Here is a 20,424-nt window from a genome sequence, read left to right as displayed (position 1 = left end):
TCCCACTTTTTAACTTTATTTTGGAATGTTCTCCCCCACCCTCCCTCTGCAATAAGTCTTTCTGCAAAAATGCAGCATCCATGGCAGAGCGGGGAGGCAGGTGGCATGTACCTGCCCATGTCGGTGCCGCTGGGAATTGGCCAAGATGACCTGCGGGTAACTGGCTCCCCGCGGGCGGGGTAATATCTCTTCAGCACCTCTCTATAGTGACACCAGTTGCAGCTATTTGCGAGTGTTTTCAATGTAAAGCTTGGAGTTGATTACGTTCCGCGCACCGCTTCATGCGATACAAGGGACTTGATGTAAGCGATGGTCATTTTATTCACTGAAAATAGGATGTGGCAGTATATGGAGATTTAATCGAGCTTTTCAGAATTGAGGGGGTTTGATAGAGTAAATAAGGAGAAACTGTTTTCCACTGGAGGGGACTCCAGAGGTCACAGAGTAAGACAATTAGCAAAAGAACCAGAGGAGAGAGGAGCATTTTTTTGCACAGCGAGTACTTGTGATCGGGAAAGCACTGCCTGAAAGGACGGTGGCAGCGGATTCTAGCGTAACCTTCAAAAGGGAGTTTGATGTATGCTTGAAAAGGAAAAATGTGCTGCGATATGGGGAGGGTGGGACTAATTGGATAGCTCATTCAAAGAGCTGGTACGCTGGGCTGAATGCCACCCTCTTGTACTGTATGATTCTATGTTGGGGAATCAATATATTATGAGTAGGTGCAATGACCAGGTAAGTTTATTTGTATTATTCAGCAAACCTTGCGCTACAGTTACTTTATACACCCAGTGCAGGAGTGCAGAAAGTAACTGTGTTTCGCTCATCCGATGAGTTACTACTTGTTTTCCCTTTGAAAGCTTCCATGTGTGTTTGTGATTTTTTTTTTAAGGGTACAGGTGTGACGTCCAAAATCCAATTTCCAAAATTGGGAAATACCCAGAGCGGCCTCGGTCCCAAGGTTTCTGGATTTCGGACGTCACACCTGTACCATAAAGTTATGAAAAATTGCTTGCAGTGACTGGCTAATTGTTGATTTATGAATTCTCTGTAATTCATTATATTCTATTCCAGACTACAGAGATACAGGAACTATTCTTGGTTTAGAATGTGGAATGGGTGCATAGAGACATGTTGTTTGTTGTTGTCTAGCCATAAGCGAACTGCTAAAGAGCAAGGAGAAGAAGCAACTAGCTTGCATTAAAATGTGTGAAATCCTCCGTACAGGTTGGCAGCGATAGCACTTCTATACCTGGAACAAGAAGAAGCCTTTTGGTGCATGGTTGCCATCACGGAGTGTTTTATGAGTCCAGACTATTACACAAAGAACCTGCTTGGGTCACAGGTAAGATCATTGCACAATTGCTTCCCCTTTTAATTTAACTGCAATAATACTTTCTCTTAAATGGTGGTCGAACGTTGCTGTGCGAATGAAGCAAGGAGAAAGGTGAACTGTTCCTGAATCCCTCCGTCTGCTGTGACCAAAGACATCAGTATTTCCAGCAGAAAGAGCTAGCAGCACCATGCACGCTTACTAAAATACACCACTTGCTGCTAATTGAAGGACCAGTGAGAGAGGCAAAGAGAGAACTAGAAATATGCAGAACTGTCAAAGTCAAATACACAATAAGGAATTCATCCAGTGTTACAGCAGCAAGAGGGTTATGAAAGGACAATTGAGAGCCTTTAAGGATGAAAACAGGGTTGAAACTGAGGGCAAACTAAAAAATAGTTATTCTGCTGAAATGTTATATCTGGGAAGTATTCACTAGCGGAAACTAGTAGTACGTTCCCATCATAAGTTCTGTATTTAAACCTAGTGATTTTAATATCACCTGGCTTCCTAGACAGATTTAAAGGGCTCAAAGCCAATAAATTCTCTCAGATTCTACGCACAGGATGCTAAATCAGATGAGGGATGAAATCTTTGTGGTGCTGGCAGACACCTTGATGGTGTCGGTGAAGAGGATGGTCCTACTGGGCTAGCCATGAGCCAATGCTCTACCTGCTCTCAATTAAACAAACTGGTATCTACAGGCCATTAGTTTTGCGTCCGTAATTGCAAAAATAATGGAATGGGCCATTAAGAACAAGTGTGAGGATTATCTATTCAAATGACCGAGTAAATGGCAGCCAACATTGTCAGAAGGGCCAGATCCAGCTTGACTAACACTCGTCTTTTTTGAGGAAAGGACATCCCAAGTGGATTTTGGCAGGCCCTAAGATTTAGTGTACCTAGACTTCCCGAAACCCTCTGCTGTTCCACATGAGGGATTACGGGAGCTTGAATGTCCCAGGGTAAAGCAGCATGTACAAGTGAATAGAATGTTGTTGGGCTGAGGAGATGTCCCGAGTGGAGTGTCAGGGTCATTATTGGGATTTCTGCTGTTTCTGATGCACATAAAAATAATTCATAAACTCAACAAAAATTGGTCAGCTTTACAGATGCTAAATTGAGGCTGGCCGGTGGAGGGAGGAGTCTGATGAAGTAGCCAACAAGTTACAGATGAACTAAGACAATATTTGAAAGTGGGTAGAGCCAAAACAAACTAATTCAGTACAGTTAAGAATAAGATCTTGCACATTTGAAGAAAAAGTGAGAGACCCAACCGTGTCAAGCTAGCTATGAGCGAAGCTAACAAGAGCCTGGGATTCATACCAGACAGATCAACGGAGCAGCTGGCATGCTGAGCTATACAGGTACATCGTCGAGAATCCCGAAAATGTTCCGGAATCCGAACCCCCTCTCGGGCCGCCGCCGACCTCTACCCCCGCCTCGGGCCGCCCCAGATCTCGCCCCCACAGCCGCCCGATCCCTCCCCTACCTAGGTATTGTGAGTACGCTCCCGTTCTCCATCTGCTTTACTTTCTGTGTTTCGATGTGTTTTTCAAGTATTGGAGCTTTCACCATTGACGCTGGAGGCATCTGGGCTGATCTGCTTGGTCCGGGCATTTCCAGACGTTCGGAAATACACAGAATCCGGAGCAGCCTCGGTCCCGAGGCTTCCGGATTCTCGACACTGTACCTGTATTGCTAAATCAAAATCATACAATGATACAGCAGAGAAGGAGGCCATTCTACCCATCGAGCCTGTGCCAGCTCTTTGAAAGAGCTATCCAAACAGTCCCACTCCCCCTGCTCTTTCCCCATCACCCTGCTAATGTTTTCCCTTCAATTATTTATCCAATTCCCTTTTGAAAGTTGTTACTGCATCTGCTCCCACCACCCTTCTCAGGCAGGGCACTCCAGAGCGTAACTCGCTGCGTAATTTCAGTAGAATATAAACTTTGGAAAAGTTATGCTGAGTTGATACAGTGCTTTGGTCAGGCCACACCTCGAATACTCTACTCAGTTCTCACCACAAGGGAAACATCTAAACATCTGACAAGTGGCACAAGGCTAATCCCTGGTGTGTGGGGAAACCCAGTCCTACACCTCTGGCACACAGTGAGACTGCTAGGGTTTTTAACGCAATATACATGGTGTTGGCCTGATTATGTTCTATTATGTACAATTACTCCCTCATGGCTTAGTTAAGGTAGGTCAGACGATGCACTGTTTTATAATGACAAACATTATATAATATAAAATATAATGAATTATTCACTAAATGTATATACCCTTAAAGGTCTAATTGCTCTGTATTCTTGAACATCATCATCATAGGCAGTCCCTCGGAATCGAGGAAGACTTGCTTCCACTCTAAATGACTCTTGAACATAAGAAATAGGAGTAGGCCATATGGCCCCTCGAGCCTGCTCCACCATTCAATAAGATCATGACTGATCTTCGACCTCAACTCCACTTGCCTGCACTATCCCCATATCCCTTGATTCCCTTAGTGCCCAAAAACCTATTGATCTCAGTCTGAATACACCACTGAGCCCTAGGTGCTCTGTCATTGAGAGTTTGTACCTGAAATTGTTCCTTTCTGCACACTAGGTTGATCAGCGGGTGTTCAAAGACTTGCTGAGTGAGAAGTTGCCACGGTTACATGCTCACTTCGAACAATACAAGGTCGATTTCTCCCTCATCACCTTTAACTGGTTCCTGGTGGTGTTTGTGGACAGTGTTGTCAGTGACGTCATGTTCCGTATCTGGGATTCATTCCTGTATGAGGGTCCCAAGGTACAGTACAACATTCATTTCTGTTTAATGCCAAGCTTTAGGTTTGGAGTAATTTAACTGGAAACACTTTACTGTTTTCCCTTATTCTGTGGCTGCTTTTGATCCCTACAGAAATTTTGGAAAGTCAAAAATTTAAATATTTTAAACACGGGCGTTGTATCCTGTATGAAAATCTGACATGGTCTGAGTGTGACATCCTATATTTTGTCATTTTTATTCTATTTCACTGATTCAATAGTTAATTTTTTTAGCGTTAAATTTAAATGGCCTGTGATTTAGATCTTGCTAATTTGGTGGTCATCTGTGACACAAGTTGTTTACGTGCTGTTTTTAAGGCCCCTATTTTCCACTTGCTGGATTTTTGACGCCCGGCACATGTTAACGTACAATTTTTTTCGTGTACGTTTGCGGCAGAAAAAAAAAGGGACTTTCGCCAAGGAAATATTTGAATTTGGTGCAGTGCTCTCCAAAGTTAGTTTGGGGGACGGAGCTTCAAGTCGATACCAAAACCTCTCTGGGCATGTGCGAAAAGGTCAAGTTGCCAGGGCAACCAGAGATGCTGAAGCCCGCTCCCCGGAAAGGACTGCTATTCCATCACAGTCGAAAGGGCCACAAAGGACCTCTCTTTCCCCCCCCACCCCCCCTCTGCTGGCCACCGCTACTCTTCTCTTCGCCACCCCCCCCCCCGGGCTGGACCCACTGAAATCCCGGGCCGAATGGCCCTCCCGCTCTCGAACATCAACTTGCAGGACTGAAGGGGGGGGCCGTTTGGCCTGGGATTTCAGTGGGTCCAGCCGGGGGAGTGCGGGGGCAGTCCTTAACGTACCTACGTTTTTTTTTTGGCCACTGCGCACTGCGCGCCGCACTCTCAAAAATCGCACCCAGGGAAAATCGCTTAACTGAAGAAACGGCCAAAAACGGCGCGGATCCAGTTATGGCGTTATCGGGTGTCAAAAAAAAAATGGCGCTGACAGTGGACGCTGGCACACACACTTTTGCAAAAGGAGGATTTCACGCCAAAAATACCGCGCCCAATCGTGGCGAAAATAGAACTCTAATGGTTGATGGTTTCCTGCATTGTACACAGATTATATTTCGATACGCACTTGCAGTCTTCAAATTCAAGGAGGACGAGTTTCTGAAGCTTCAGGATTATATGTCCATATTCAAGTACCTGAGATACTTCACACGCACTATTCTTGATGCACGGTAAGTTTGAGTACTGCTCAGTCCTGCAAGGATGTTGAGATGATTGTCGATCCTAGTTTTATTCTTTTTCCCCTCCTCCCCCTCCACCATGTACTTCTCCTGTTTATTTTTTTTTTTAAAAAGCAGCTTGATATAATTTAATCCTAACTAGGGACCATAAATATAAGACAGTCACTAATAAACCCAATAGGGAATTCAGGAGAAATGTCTTTACCCAGAGAGTGGTGAGAATGTGGAACTCGCCACAGGGAATTGTTGAGGCGAATAGTATCAATGAATTTAAGGGGAAGCTGGATAAACGTATGATGGAGAAGGGAATAGAAGGATATGCTGATGGCATTCGACGAAGATGCCTCGGAGGAGGCTCGTGTGGAGCATGGAGCTATTGGGCCAAATGTCCCGTTTCTGTGCTGTACTTTGTGATACTCTAAACAATGATTCTCATCCTGCAGAATAACGACTCAAAAAAACCTAAATGAATCAGAGCAGTGAGGGTAATAGATTGCACTATAAGATATGTGAAGAGAAAAAGATTAGTGAAGACAAACGTAGGTCCCTTGCAGTCAGATTTAGGTGAATTTATAATGGGGAACAAAGAAATGGCGGACCAGTTAAACCAATGCTTTGGTTCTGTCTTCACGAAGGAGCTCACAAATAACCTTCCGGAAATACTAAGGGACCGAGGGTCTAGAGAGAAGGAGGAATGAAGGAAATCCTTATTAGGCGGGAAATTGTGTTGGGGAAATTGATGGGATTGAAGGCCAATAAATCCCCAGGGCCTGATAATCTGCATCCCAGAGTACTTAAGGAAGTAGCCCTAGAAATAGTGGATGCATTGGTGATCATTTTCCAACAGTCTATCGACTCTGGATCGGTTCCTATGGACTGGAGAGTAGCTAATGTAACACCACTTTTTAAAAAAGGAGGGAGAGAGAAGGATGGTAATTATAGACCGGTTAGCCTGACATCAGTAGTGGGGAAAATGTTGTCATCAATTATTACAAATGAAATAGCAGCGCATTTGGAAAGCAGTGACAGGATCGGTCAAAGTCAGCATGGATTTATGAAAGCGAAATCCTGCTTGAAAAATCTTCTAGAATTTTTTGAGGATGTAACTAGTAGAGTGGACAAGGGAGAACCAGTGGATGCGGTGTATTTGGACTTTCAAAAGGCTTTTGACAAGGTCCCACACAAGAGATTGGTGTGCAAGATTAAAGCACATGGTATTGGGGGGGAAATGTACTGACGTGGATAGAGAACTGGTTGGCAAATAGGAAGCAGAGAGTCGGGATAAACGGGTCCTTTTCAGAATGACAGGCAGTGACTAGTGGGGTGCCTCAGGGCTCAGTGCTGGGACCCCAGCTATTTACAATATACATTTAATAATTTGGATGAGGGAATTGAGTGTAATATCTCCAAGTTTGCAGATGACACTAAGCTGGGTGGCGGTGTGAGCTGTGAGGAGGACGCTAAGAGGCTGCAGGGTGACTTGGACAGGTTAGGTGAGTGGGCAAATGCATGGCCGATGCAGTATAATGTGGGTAAATGTGAGGTTATCCACTTTGGTGGCAAAAACACGAAGGCAGAATATTATCAGAATGGCGGCAGATTAGGAAAAGGGGAGGTGCAACGAGACCTGGGTGTCATGGTACATTAGTCATTGAAAGTTGGCATATAGGTACAGCAGGCGGTGAAGAAGGCAAATGACATGTTGGCCTTCATAGCTAGGGTATTTGAGTATAGGAGCAGGGAGGTCTTACTGCAGTTGTACAGGGCCTTGGTGAGGCCTCACCTGGAATATTGTGTTCAGTTTTGGTCTCCTAATCTGAGGAAGGACGCTCTTGCTATTGAAGGAGTGCAGCGAAGGTTCACCAGACTGATTCCCGGGATGGCAGGACTGACATACGAGGAGAGACTGGATTGACTGGGCCTGTATTCACTGGCGTTTAGAAGGATGAGAGGGGATCTCATAGAAACATAAAATTCTGACGGGATTGGACAGGTTAGATGCAGGAAGAATGTTCCCGATGTTGGGGAAGTCCAGAACCAGGGGACATAGTCTTGAGGATAAGGGGTAGACCATTTAGGACTGAGATGAGGAGAAACTTCTTCACTCAGAGTTGTTAACCTGTGGAATTCTCTACCGAAGAGAGTTGTTGATGCCAGTTCATTGGATATATTCAAGAGGGAGTTAGATATGGCCCTTAAGGCTAAGGGGATCAAGGGGTATGGAGAGAAAGCAGGAAAGGGGTACTGAGGGAATGATCATCCATGATCTTATTGAATGGTGGTAAACCTGCACCTATTTTCTATGTTTCTAGTTAGCTTTGCTGTGTGTTGAGAAATAGTGGTGGTGCGGGGGGGGTGTGGAGAGAGAAGTGAAGAGAATCTATTGAGGAAATACTGAACAACCATGTGGCGGTGTATCTAGCAAGGAAACCAGAAAACCTGCCTGTCAACAAGTTACTTTAGGCTGCGGTTTGCACGGGAAAATCATTGCCAAGGCTACCCAGCAGATTGTTTGTTTTAATGAGTATGAGGAGCTGCCTTGCTGCCCAGTTCTCCTGCATCTTTGAGGCTGCCCAGCGAATTTAAGATTTGCATTGGCCATCAGCTCAAATGGTGACCTTGTTGACTGGAATGTTGGCGCCAACACCAGGCACACAGTTGTGGTCTTTGATCGTGCTGCTCAACAATCTGTTCACACTCCCGAGAGCAGCAATCTTTATAAGAGCCAGTAGTCTACATGAAGAAATAGGTTATGGCACACTACCATAATCTTTCAATCGCTGCTCTGCTGAGCAGCCTCCGTTGAAGGAAAGATACAGGAGAACTGGGCAGCACAGCTCCCCATACTCATTAAAAGAAATAAACTGGGTAGCCTTGGCAATGGTTTTCCTGCTTGAACTGCAGCCTAATGTAACTGAAAGTTTCTAACCGGCAAGTTTTCTTGTTTCTTTGTGAGCTGCACTACCATATGGTTATCAAGTATTTGATCAATCGATTCTCTTTTTTCCCTCCCCACAAAACATGCTCCGCCACTCCCATTTCACAGCACAGAGCAATCATCTGGTGTATCTAGAAACCAAATAAAACTCCCACCGGTGAATAGTGAAACAGTCCAAGAACCCTTTCAGTGCCTGCTTTCTCACTGGCTTGAAAAGTGAACCTCTATCAGGTACTCGCATCAAATGAAGATGTTTTTCATAATTATGGAAACAACTTAAATATAATTGTCATTCTGTCATTAAACTTCTCAGGATTATTTTGGCTGAGTCCATATTACAAGATTGTTGCAAACAATTGATTCTGATGTCAAACTTGAAATTGTACAAAATCTAAGATATATATTTTAATCCTAGTAGTTTGGAAAAATCTAGGTTTCTATTCATTTCAATCATAGAAGAATCATAGAAATTTACAGCATGGAAGGGGGCCATTTCGGCCCATCGTGTCCGCGCCGGCTGACAAAGAGCTATCCCACTTTCCAGCTCTTGGTCTGTAGCCCTGTAGGTTACGGCACTTTACATGCACATCCAAGTATTTTGTAAATGTGGTGAGAGTTTCTGCCTCTACCATTCTTTCAGGCAGTGAGTTCCAGACCCCCACCACCCTCTGGGTGAAGACATTTCCCCTCTGAACTCCTCTAAACCACCCCCAATTAGTTTAAATCTATGCCCCCTGGTTGTTGACCCCTCTTCCAAGGGAAACAGGTCCTTCCTATCCACTCTATCCAAGCCCCTAATAATTTTATACACCTCAATCAGGTCTCCCCTCAGCATCCTCTGTTCCAAAGAAAACAAACCCAGCATCTCCAATCTTTCCTCATAGCCAAAATTCTCCAGTCCAGGCAACATCCTGGTCAACCTCCTCTGTACCCTCTCCAGTGCAATCACATCTTTCCTGTAATGTGGTGACCAGAACTGCACACAGTACTCCAGCTGTGGCCTAACTAGTGTTTTATACAGTTCAAACATAACCTCCTTGCTCTTGTATTCTATGCCTTGACTAATAAAGGCAAGTATTCCATATGCCTTCCTAACCACCTTCTCTAGCTGGCCTGCTACCTTCAGGGATCTGTGGACCTGCACTCCAAGGCCCCTTTGTTCCTCTCTACTTTTCAGTGTCATACTATTTTGTTAGGTCTGTAGTGTACTTCTGAATGACTCCACGAGGCAATATGTTGTACTTGAACTGTAGTGACCTTGGTCCTTTATTACAAACTCCAGAGTGCCGTGCAAGTATGGTGTGCAGCCTTTTATACAGGGCCCTGTACCAGGGCAGGAAACCCCTGATCTCCACCAGTTGCGCCCTCCAGTGGTGCCAGCATGTATGTACACGGTGTGAACCTTATTGATAGTACATCAGGTAAACAAGCCTCCATCTTATACCATCTCTCAGTGACTACACAGAGAGTACATCCATAGTCAACATATACAACATCACTCCCCCAAGTCCTTTGTGCCAATTATCTTGGCACTATGTGCTCTGGCTTAGCTCTCCCCAGACTTAAGTGTCAATAGCCCTTGCACCTTGGCTGTGCTTTGGCTTGGTCCCCTCCCTGTTAATCCCCAAGTCCTTTTGCCACAACGTTGGGTAGTGGTTATCAGATTGGATGGTTCGATGATGCAATGGAGGTTCCAGTGGGTTCTGGGTGTGATTCATGTGTGTGTACATGGCTACACTCATACATTTCCCCCCCCCTCAGCGAGATCGTGCAGCTGGCCCGTTACATTAACATACAGGACCAGTCACAATGCAAGTACAAAGAAAGGGAAAAAAAATGTGTTTTCAGTTTGTATCGTGACACTTAGGTTCAGTGACTTAGTCATTATGTTTTGCGGTCGTGCGCCAGGATTGGGTAGATTGCATTCATGGTTCAGTCATGGTCAGTACTGAGGTAGCAGTACAGGTATGCGAAGACGCTAGTTCCAGAGCAACCGGACGGGGTCCTAGTCGTCTGATAGCGGCGCTGTGCCCCCTGGTAGCGGGGTGGGCTTGGATCGCTCACCCTGCCAGGATTCAGGGCCTTTGTCGTTGCCTAGTGGTGGGCAGAGCCACAGATGTGTGTGGCCTCCCTGTCCTCCTTTGAGGGCTGCAGGGTCTTCTGCCTGCTCTCTCACGGTGTTGGGAACCTGGTTGTTCCAGGTCCCATTTGTCCCGTTGGTTCTGACCTTTCGCTCCAGGACATGGCCGAGGTAGCGACTGGGCCTGGGGGCTGCGCCGTCTCCACCCAGGTGGTGGGCAACGGCGGCCGACTGCGCATATTGGCGCCATTTTCGTTTCCAGGTCCGTGGCGAATGGTGCCATCGGGTGCCTGCAGCTTGGGATCGACCTGGGGCAGGGTATCGGGCTCAGCTCCCTTACCCTCTAGAATTCGCTCGCTTGCTGCTCTTGGGGACACACTATTCCCGACATCTCGCAACAACATTCTATTCACAATCTTAATCGGTTCGCTACATTGATTGCCATGCATACAATGTCTCTAAATTCAGTTGGTTGCAGGTCTCCTTGAGGAGAACCCTGCTTGCTTTACCCCAATCAGATCCTTTGTTAGACATCACGTGTTGGTCCTTCCGAGTTGCACCTCGTGATGTTGCCGCAGCCATGCTGCACCTCGCTGCAGCAGGGACGCCATCTTGCCCCTCTCCTCGAGGTCGACTGCCTTGATGCTTCTCTCCCGCGATTCTGCCACAAACGCTGGAAGAGTACCTGTGAATTTGATCTTCCTCCCGAGGAGTTCTGCCACTAGAGCCGGGAAGGTATTTTTAGATTGTTCCGGTCGGATCATTGCCATGCAGCCGCGATGGATGGTCTGTGCCTCAGGTGCTGCGCTGGTCTGTTCTCTGGTGCCTGGCCCAAGCGAAGGTGAGGTTTTGCTCTGCCTCTGAGCACGGGGGACATCGATTGCTGGAGTGAAGAGGTTTTCCCATTTCCACTGGATCTTCCCCATCCACCTTCTTCCAAATAGTGTTGGACCTGCAACAATCCACAGAGGTAACTTGTGCACCACGCCATTATGGATTACACTTATATCCGCGCTAACAAGGACCGAGATCAGCTCCTTGTTGTAGGTGCGCAACTTTTCCTGTACTGGAACCAGCTCGGGTCGTTTTTCATTCCATAGCGCCTCAAAGGCATCCTGGCTCATCACTGACTGGCTTGCTCCCGTGTCCACTTCCATGAAGACTGGAACGCCGTTTATCTCGACTTCCATCTTCACTGGAGGACAATCGGTGGTGCAGGTATACACTCCATACACTACTTCTTAGGGCTGAGCTGCCTCTCTGGCCAAATCATCATACTCCCGGCTGGATTCAAAGTCATCTACCGACTCCTCTGCTAGACGGTGAGTCGTATTTCTTTTACACACACGCTGGAGGTGTCCCTTCGTGTTACAGGCTTTGCATACGTACTCAGCAAAGTGGCACTGGTGAGCCCTATGGTTTCCTCTGCAACGCCAGCATGGTGCTACTCGATTAGCACCCCTCGGCGGACTCAGTTATGGAACCCTGAGGTCTGTGCTCTCTGCTCTGGGCAGAGCCACGTTCTATAGTCTTGCCTGTGAAAGGCACCATTCTGTGTACAGTACTTTCCAGGTTTGAGTCCATAGGATGAAAAATTTGCTTGGTGCTGCAGGTCGAGGTCATGAACGCCTGACTGATGCCGATGGCCTTCTGCAGGTTGACTGTGGTGTCGGCAGTTAATAGCTTGTGAAGGAGGCCCTCGTGGCCATTTCCTATAACGAAGATGTCTCGCAATGCTTCGTTGAGGTGTGTGCCGAAATCACACGGTGCCACAAGTCTCCTGAGGTCGGCAGCATATTTTGCAATCTCCTGGCCCTCAGGTCTGCGGTGCATGTAGAATCTGTGCCTGGCCGTGAGGATGCTCTCCTTTGGTTTAAGTTGGTCGCGAATTAGTTCAGTCAGCTCATCGTATGTCTTATCCTTGGCCTTCGTGGGTGCCAGCAGGTCCCTGACGAGGCGGTAGACCTCGGGCCCACAACTGGTCAGCAGTATAGCCCTGCGCTTCTCCGTCAATGTGTCCATCTCCCCTGCCAGATCATTTGCCCCGAAATATTGCTCAAGCCTTTCCGTGAAGGCATCCCAATCATCACCCTCTGCGAAATCTTTGTGTGCCAAATATAGCCATAATCACATGAAAGTCCTTATTCTAGTCGCCAGTTATGTCTATAGTGTACTTATGAATGACTCCACAAGGCAATATGTTGTACTTGAACTGTAGTGACCTTGGTCCTTTATTCCAAACTCCAGAGTGCCGTGCAAGTATGGTGTGCAGCCTTTTATACAGGGCCCTGCCACCGGGGCAGGAAACCCCTGGTCTCCACCAGTTGCACCCTCTAGTGGTGCCAGCATGTATGTACATGGTGTGAACCTTATTGATAGTACATCAGGTAAACAAGCCTCCATCTTATACAATCTCAGTGACTACACATAGAGTACATCCATAGTCAGCATATACAACACATTTAATGTGTATTCCCTTGCCTTGTTAGCCCTCCCCAAATGCATTAATTACCTCACACTTATCCGGATTGAATTCCATTTGCCACTGTTCTGCCCACCTGATCAGTACATTGATAGCTTCATGCAATCCGCAGTTTTCTTCTTCATTATCAACCCTACAGCCTATTTTCGTATTATCTGCAAACTTAATCATATCCCCAACATTCAAGTCCAAGTCATTGCTATATTCCACAAAAAGCAAGGGACCCAGCACTGAGCCCTGTGGTACCCCACTGGATACAGTCTTCCAGTCACAAAAACACCCATCAACCATTACCCTTTGCTTCCTGCCTCTGAGCCAGTTTTGGATCCAACTTGCCACCTTGCCCTGGATCCCATGGACTTTTCTAGTTGAGTTTCGTGTAATGTACAATTTGTTTGAGGCACTAACAATGACCGTGGACCGGTTAAGTTATTAGAGAAAACCTGGATGTGCTGTTATCACTCCAGGCAAAAATCAGAAAATACTTTTTTCATTCATTCCCGGGGTGTGGGTGTTGCTGCCAAGACCAGCATTTATTGCCCATCCTTAATTATCCTTGAAGGTGGTGGTGAGCCGTCGCCTTGAACCGTGTGGTCAAGGTGCTCCCACAGTGCTGGTAGAGAGGGAGTTCCAGGACTTTGACCCAGCGACGATGAAGGAACGGCGATATTATTTCAAAGTCTGAATGGTGAGAGAGACCTGCAGGGTGGGCGGGAGTGGTGGGGGGGAAGATGGTGATGGTGTTTCCATGCACCTGCTGCCCTTGTCCTTAGTTGTTGGAGGTATTGGGCGGTGCTAGCGAAGAAGCTTTGGCGAGTTCTCTCATAAACAGAGTAATTTAGGTTAGTTTACTGCATTGGTTTCGTAAACCTTTTGAAATGTGAGATGTTCTTGCCTCCACCCATTGGCCAAGCATCACACCAAACAAGTGCCTCATCACCGATCCCTTTGAATTTTTACTAAATCCAGTGCTCCCATAATAACCATAGATGGAAATAAGTTCAAAAACCTTTTCAGGACCAAGTGGTCTGCTTCTCTATCTTGCTCTTTGACTATTGCATCTGTGCCTTTCTTTCTAAGCAAAATTCTTCTTTCTCTGATATGAATGAGTGTTGATCTGAGGTGTGATGACGAGCTGGGTGGTTGGGAGGGTATTGTTTGGAGCAATTACAAATACTGTGGTTACTAGAGGCTGCAGGACACCATCGCGGCTTTCTTCCATCAGAGGTCCTCCTAGATTGCACTGTTGAACCTGCCTGGTGGAGGCTGGAGATTGGAAGCATGGACCACTGGGAGATGTAAGCCAACATCAGGCAACCGATTGTGGACCTTTGTGATGCTGCTGAACCACTTCGTTAGGACACCCTAGAGCAGCAGTCTTTACAAGAGCCGCTAGTTTACATATTTTCTAACTGACACAAACCAGAAAAGGCAAATTCCATCCTTGCCAGACCAAAAGTCCAACTGCACGGTGATGTCCAGTAGAAGGTTTGTTTAATCCTTACGCTAGTTTACTCCCCGCATCATTACCTCTGGTGTCCCCCAAGGATCTATCCTTGGCCCCCTCCTATTTCTTATCTACATGTTGCCCCTGGTGGTATCATCCGTAAACACAGCATCAGTTTCCACATGTACACTGATGACACTCAGCTCTACCTCACTACCACATCTCTTGACCCCCTCCATGGTCCCTAAATTATCAGCCTGCTTGTCTGATATCCAGTACTGGATGAGCAGAAATTTTCTCCAATTGAATATTGGGAAGACCGAAGCCATTGTTTTCGGTCCCCGCTACAAACTCCGTTCCTTAGCCACTGACTCCATCCCTCACCCCAACTTCTGTCTGAGGCTGAACCAGATTATTCATAACCTTGGTGTCATATTTTACCCTAAAATGAGCTTTCGACCACATTCCGCAGCATAACTAAGACCGCCAATTTCCACCTCCGTAACATCACCTGTCTCCGGACTTACCTTAACTCATCTGCTGCTGCAGCCCTCATCCATGCCTTTGTTACCTCTAGACTTGACTATTCCAATGTACTCTTGGCTGGCCTCCCACATTCTACCCTACGTATACTAGAGGTCATCCAAAACTCGGCAGCCCATGTCCTAACTCGCACCAAGTCCTGCTTGCCCATCACCCCTGTGCTCGCTGACCTACATTGGCTTCTGGCCAAGCAACGCTGTGATTTCAAAATTCTCATTTTTGTTTTCAAGTCCCTCCATGGCCTCGCCCCTCCCTATCTCTGAAATCTCCTCCAGCTCACCCCCGAGATGTCTGCGCTCCTCTGATTCTGCCCTCTTGAGCATTCCTGATTACAATCGCTCAACCATCGGTGCCTTCTGTTGCCTGGGCCCCAAGCTCTGGAACTCCCTGCCTAAACCTCTCCACCTCTCGACCCCTCTTTCCTCCTTTAAGATGCTCCTTAAAACATTGACCAAACTTTTGGTCGCCTGCACTAATTTCTACTTATGTGGCTCGATGTCAACATTTTTTATCTCACTGTGAAGCGTTTTGGGACGTTAAAGGTGCTATATAAATGCAAGTTGTTGCAGAGTTGCTTTGTTTGCCACATCCTCAATTTCGGAAAGTATCTGTGGATCAGATATTTTAGTTCCTCTCCTTGTGCTTCAGCAGTTGTTTGGGGAATTTAAATTTGGCTGTGTGTTTGTCACCTCATGTCACACGTGATGAGGCTTCAGAGGTCCCTTTTCTCAATTGTGGTTTCGCCACAGATCAACGTGCCGGTGCGTACCGTCAAGAGCGCCAACTTAACTACAATTCTCCCATTTTAGTCAAACTGCAGATCTAACTCCTCTTGCCAAACCCAGGAGTTGATTTAAAAAATGGGCACTATGCGCCCCGGACATCACCCAACTGCAACCCAGGCAATCTGCAGGGTGCCCGCTGCTCGAGAGCTCTACCAAAGCAGCCACACATTCCGCCTCGTTCTCCTCTCCACACATCCAGTTCGTGTGTTTGATTTATTTTGTGCATGAGAAAAAGCTTTAACTTGGCTACAATATGTTTCCGTGTGGGGTTATTGGTCCAGACAGTGCCTGGTATTTTGCTGATTGTGACCAGTGCCTGGTTGCCAAGCATTTGTTGTGGGCATGTGTTTGGCAAATTGCGATCCATGGGTTTGATGGCGACAATGTTTGTTCTATTTAGGATTGTATTAACAGAATAAACACTGCAAATGAGTTTCTTATTCTGTACATTTCCTTTGAGTATAAAGAATACTGCTGTTGGTTTATGGATATACGTAAGATTTCCTCGTCCCGAAACCCCCGGAGCAGCACGATCCACTCACCCCAGCGGGATGGGTTGGTACTGATCACCCCAGCGGGATGGGTTGGTACTGATCACCCCAGCGGGATGGGTTGGTACTGATCACCCCAGCGGGATGGGTTGGTACTGATCACCCCAGCGGGATGGGTTGGTACTGATCACCCCAGCGGGATGGGTTGGTACTGATCACCCCAGCGGGATGGGTTGGTACTGATCACCCCAGCGGGATGGGTTGGTACTGATCACCCCAGCGGGATGGGTTGGTACTGATCACCCCAGCGGGATGGGTTGGTACTGATCACCCCAGCGGGATGGGTTGGTACTGATCACCCCAGCGGGATGGGTTGGTACTGATCACCCCAGCGGGATGGGTTGGTACTGATCACCCCAGCGGGATGGGTTGGTACTGATCACTTGGAACAAGGCTATGTCATTCAAATCCAGTACAGCGGGAAATCTGCAGATGTTGAAAGTCCGAACTATAAAGTGAAAATGTTGGCAGTGCACAAGAGGCCAGTCCGTCAGCCAGTAAAGAGAGAAGACAGCTCAATGTTTTGAGCGTGTAGCCTTCATCAGAACTGATGACTGGAAGAGAAGTGAGCATACACAAAAGGCGGGGGGGGAGGGGGGGTGGGCGGTGGTTTGGTTAGGTTTTCTGGAAAAGCCTGGAGGGTATTATATACAATTTTACTGAGGCAAATAACAGGGCATGAGGTTTATGAAAATAGCACATTAAAAGCTGCCAACTCCTCGCTGAAATCAGACAGCTGACAGCCACACCCAATGGCGTGGGTTCATTACTGAGCTGCTGCAGTCCAGTCCACAGGTGTCTGCTATATCTACCAGGCCCTGCCAAAGAGCCCGAGTTATGGTAGTAAAAATAAAGCCTTTCACTATCTCAGGAAGTTCCAAACCTCATTACAATCAATAAAGTACTTTTGAAGTGTAGTCACTGTTATAATGTAGGAAACACTGCAGTCAATTTGTGCACAGCAAGCTCCCACAAACAGCGATGTGATAAAGACCAGATAATCTATTTTTGTAGTATTGATTGAGGGATAAATATTGGCCAGGATACCGGGGGAAACTCCCCTGCTCTTCTTTGAAATAGTGCCATGGGATCTTTTAAATCTCTCGATTTTGTGCTCGTCTCTGGGACTTGAACCCACAACCTTCTGACTCAGGTGAGTGTGTTACCTGCTGATCCACGGTTGACACCTGAAGAACCAAAGAACATGATAGATCGTCATTCCTTTCTTTTGAACGTTCACGATATTCTGCATTCTGAGTGGAATATGTGGATTTGTGGACAAGTGCCCTTGTGGATCGTGTGAATGGTCACGATAGGCCACATGATTCATCACTTCTTCTGCACCTTGAGGGGATTGAGAGGCTGAGCTTGGCTGGGAGTGATTTTCCCACCATTCCTGCTGAGAAAATGCTAAACGGGAGGGGGAGGTGATTGGGAAAGTATAAAAGGGGGGAGGGAGGTTGTTGGGGAAAAAACACAGTTGAATGTTTCACGAAAATTGTTTCCCGAATTCTAATTGCTGCTTTGTGTTCTAGAAAACTTACCAATATTGCCTTTGTGGACATGAACCCCTTTCCAATGCGGCTGATTCAGAATCGTCGAGCTTTCCACCTGGAGAAAGTGCGCCTGGAATTGAGCGAACTGGAAGCAATCCGCCAGGACTTTCTCCGGGAACGTGAAACTGCAAACCCAGAGAGGAGGGACGTGATTAGCGATGATGACGAGGACACCTAACTGCATATTCAGCCCCACCTTACTGACCCAATAACTAAACCTGCAAACATTTCCCAGCTGGGTGCTCAAGAGTTTGAGTCCCAGGGAAACCCGGCACTCAGATCTGATTGCTGCTGGTTCTCGGCTGAGCCAGAAGGTGGGTGTTCACACATGGATGACTCATCCCATTTTGTAAGCAAGCCCACCTTTTGGCCGCTAAGTAGCCCTGTTAGCGGGGCTCCACTTTCAATTGAATGTTCTGCGGAGTCGAGTGGCTCTCGTTAGCAATCCAATTTAAAGAAATAAGTGAGTTCCTAGCTGTTCGTCCTAAAGGTAACTCTTGTCTTCCATCATGGAAGAAATATGCTGGGCATATTTCTCAGTAACCGCAATGGAAAGATTATGTCAAACTAACCTTCAGACGGATATAAATATGTCGGGTACCAGCTCTTGGAACACTATACTAACCTTTTGCTCTTTCCGATGGCAGAAAGTGTCTGTTCTAGTTAGTCAATCATGGGACCAATTCCAATACTTGTGGCAGCAGTGTTATTTGGCGATCTTGTCTAGTGTGATTGCCAATTGTATACATTGTCTTTCATCCTTTATTTGTGTTTTTCATATCAGTATTTTGGGAAGCTGGCTTCCTTAACAACCAAAAATGATTTGTATTAAATGTTGGGGAGGTTTGCCTTAAAATATTTCTGCATGTGATTTTCCTTCTAAATGATAGGGGAAAGGGAAATGGGCCATGATATATCCTTGCTCAGACTATCAATTCACTACAATATTGTGTGTGTTGAAAACCTTGGTATTAAATCTTGATTTAAGCTATGCTTCCATTAAGATTATTCACCAGAAGTACGATTACATGTTTACAGCCAGAATGAACTTCATTGTAATCATTCTAGCATTGCAAATAATGTCACTCAGCCCAATGTTACAGAATGAGAATTATCTGGTCATATCGTCTACCTGATCAGTGCACAATGTCATGTGCAGGTTCTATAATGCACATTATCTGTCACAATCTCTTGAAAATTGTCTCTTCAGATTCTAATACCTGTTACAAAGTGAAATTTCAAATATGTTGAAATTGGTTCGTCTGTGGAACTTGGGACATATTACAACCATAAATTGCACCCTGTATCTTGCAATGACATTGAATCCGATCTTGTACACACTTCAGTTTTGATGGCGTCTGGGATGACTTTAAGCCCTGAATTTCCTGTCTGTTAACTGTCGATGGGTGGAAGAACTTGCCCTAATTTCCACTTCATTGCAGGGTCCGCTCAGCCTTAAAATGTGCCAAGGGAAGTGAGACCATATTTAAAAAGGCAGTATATCTTTTATGAACTTAGTTGAGTTTGACTGGAACCGGACCAAGATTATTTTACGTTTTTGATGCCTTGGTTGAGTTCTGTTGCCCATAATAATAGTCCCTCCTGATTTGACTGCAGGGGGGTTGGAGAGACGCACATGTGAGCTGTAAATGCAGCATGAAGCGCCTCCTTTAGTGCACTTTGTTTACTGTGGTCCTCAAAGGGTTGAAGTAAACGGTTAGACAGTGGTATACAGTCCTTGTGACTTGAAATATATAATTTGCAGAATTTCCTTCAGTGAATGGTATGGAAAGATCCCATGTAATGCCTGAATATGTGTGGCCATCTGGATGTATCTGGAGCATGGATTATTGCTGATACGTTCCACACAGACTGTTACGAGTGTTGTATATCTGCCTGCAGCGTCTAAAGAAAGCAGAACAAAGAATGTTTTGTCTACGCTGAATGTTGACTCTTATTTTTGTGACACTTAAATATTAGTATGTTTGTTTTCATAGCGATTCTTATTGACGCGTTAACAAGCACACTTTTGTTTTGTCTGTTGGTTTCATAAAGAAAACTTGCTTTGTGGTTCTGAAAATTAAAATGACTTTGCCACAATGAAGTGCCTTTAGGAGTTTTCCTATTTTATAAAATACTGACTACCTGGTTTATTGGTACAGAGGGTCCGACTTAAATCTCCTTGTATGCACTTACAAATATGGGCAACTTTCTGATTTGTGAATGGGCTGGGACCGATGGCCCTTCAGTAAGTCGACATCTTTCTGTGGATGCATAAATACTAATGGGTGGCTGCACAGAGAGAAGTACACCGATTGACCGTGAAATGTATATCAGAGGATTGAATGGATGCTAACAAGTCACACATCTGTGCGTTGAACTTTAAAAAGTTCCTCCATCAGAAAAAGGCACAGATTACATTTTCACACTTCAAACCTTTCCTGGGCCGTTTCTATTGCAGAAACAGAACCGATCATATTCCAGGAAGAGGGGAAGTAATCACCTGGGGACATTGGCCACTGATAAATGATCAAGTGATCGTTTGAATATATTACAGCCTTATTTTAATGCCCCTTATTCACTGCCTGTTTTTCTGGAAACAGTGAAAAATAACACCATCAATAAATGGAGGATACTGAGCAGGGACAGGACATTGAAATGTGTTCCTTATTTGAGACACATCTAACTGCAGAAG

General features: G+C 45.9%; 1 protein-coding gene across 4 annotated transcripts in view; it reads left to right on the top strand.

Annotated features, from left to right (window-relative positions):
* Positions 1–19,850, top strand: part of tbc1d2b (TBC1 domain family, member 2B) — a 112,979-nt gene extending 93,129 nt beyond the window's left edge. For 3 of the 4 annotated variants that reach the window (XM_070865237.1, XM_070865238.1, XM_070865240.1), the window contains 4 exons: positions 1,228–1,345; positions 3,944–4,129; positions 5,217–5,338; positions 17,709–19,849. In XM_070865237.1, the coding sequence (XP_070721338.1) occupies positions 1,228–1,345; positions 3,944–4,129; positions 5,217–5,338; positions 17,709–17,907 (625 nt within the window). In that variant the 3' untranslated portion in view covers positions 17,908–19,849. Of the gene's footprint in view, positions 1–1,227; positions 1,346–3,943; positions 4,130–5,216; positions 5,339–17,708 lie in introns of all 4 variants that reach the window. The other variant, XM_070865239.1, reaches the window with a different exon arrangement.
* The last annotated feature ends 574 nt before the right edge of the window (positions 19,851–20,424 follow it).

The sequence above is a fragment of the Pristiophorus japonicus genome, chromosome 21 (genome assembly GCF_044704955.1).
Source record: "Pristiophorus japonicus isolate sPriJap1 chromosome 21, sPriJap1.hap1, whole genome shotgun sequence".
In the NCBI taxonomy this organism is placed as follows: Eukaryota; Metazoa; Chordata; class Chondrichthyes; family Pristiophoridae; genus Pristiophorus; species Pristiophorus japonicus.
Note: the sequence above shows the minus strand (reverse complement) of the source record. Positions and strands in the feature narration are given on the sequence as shown.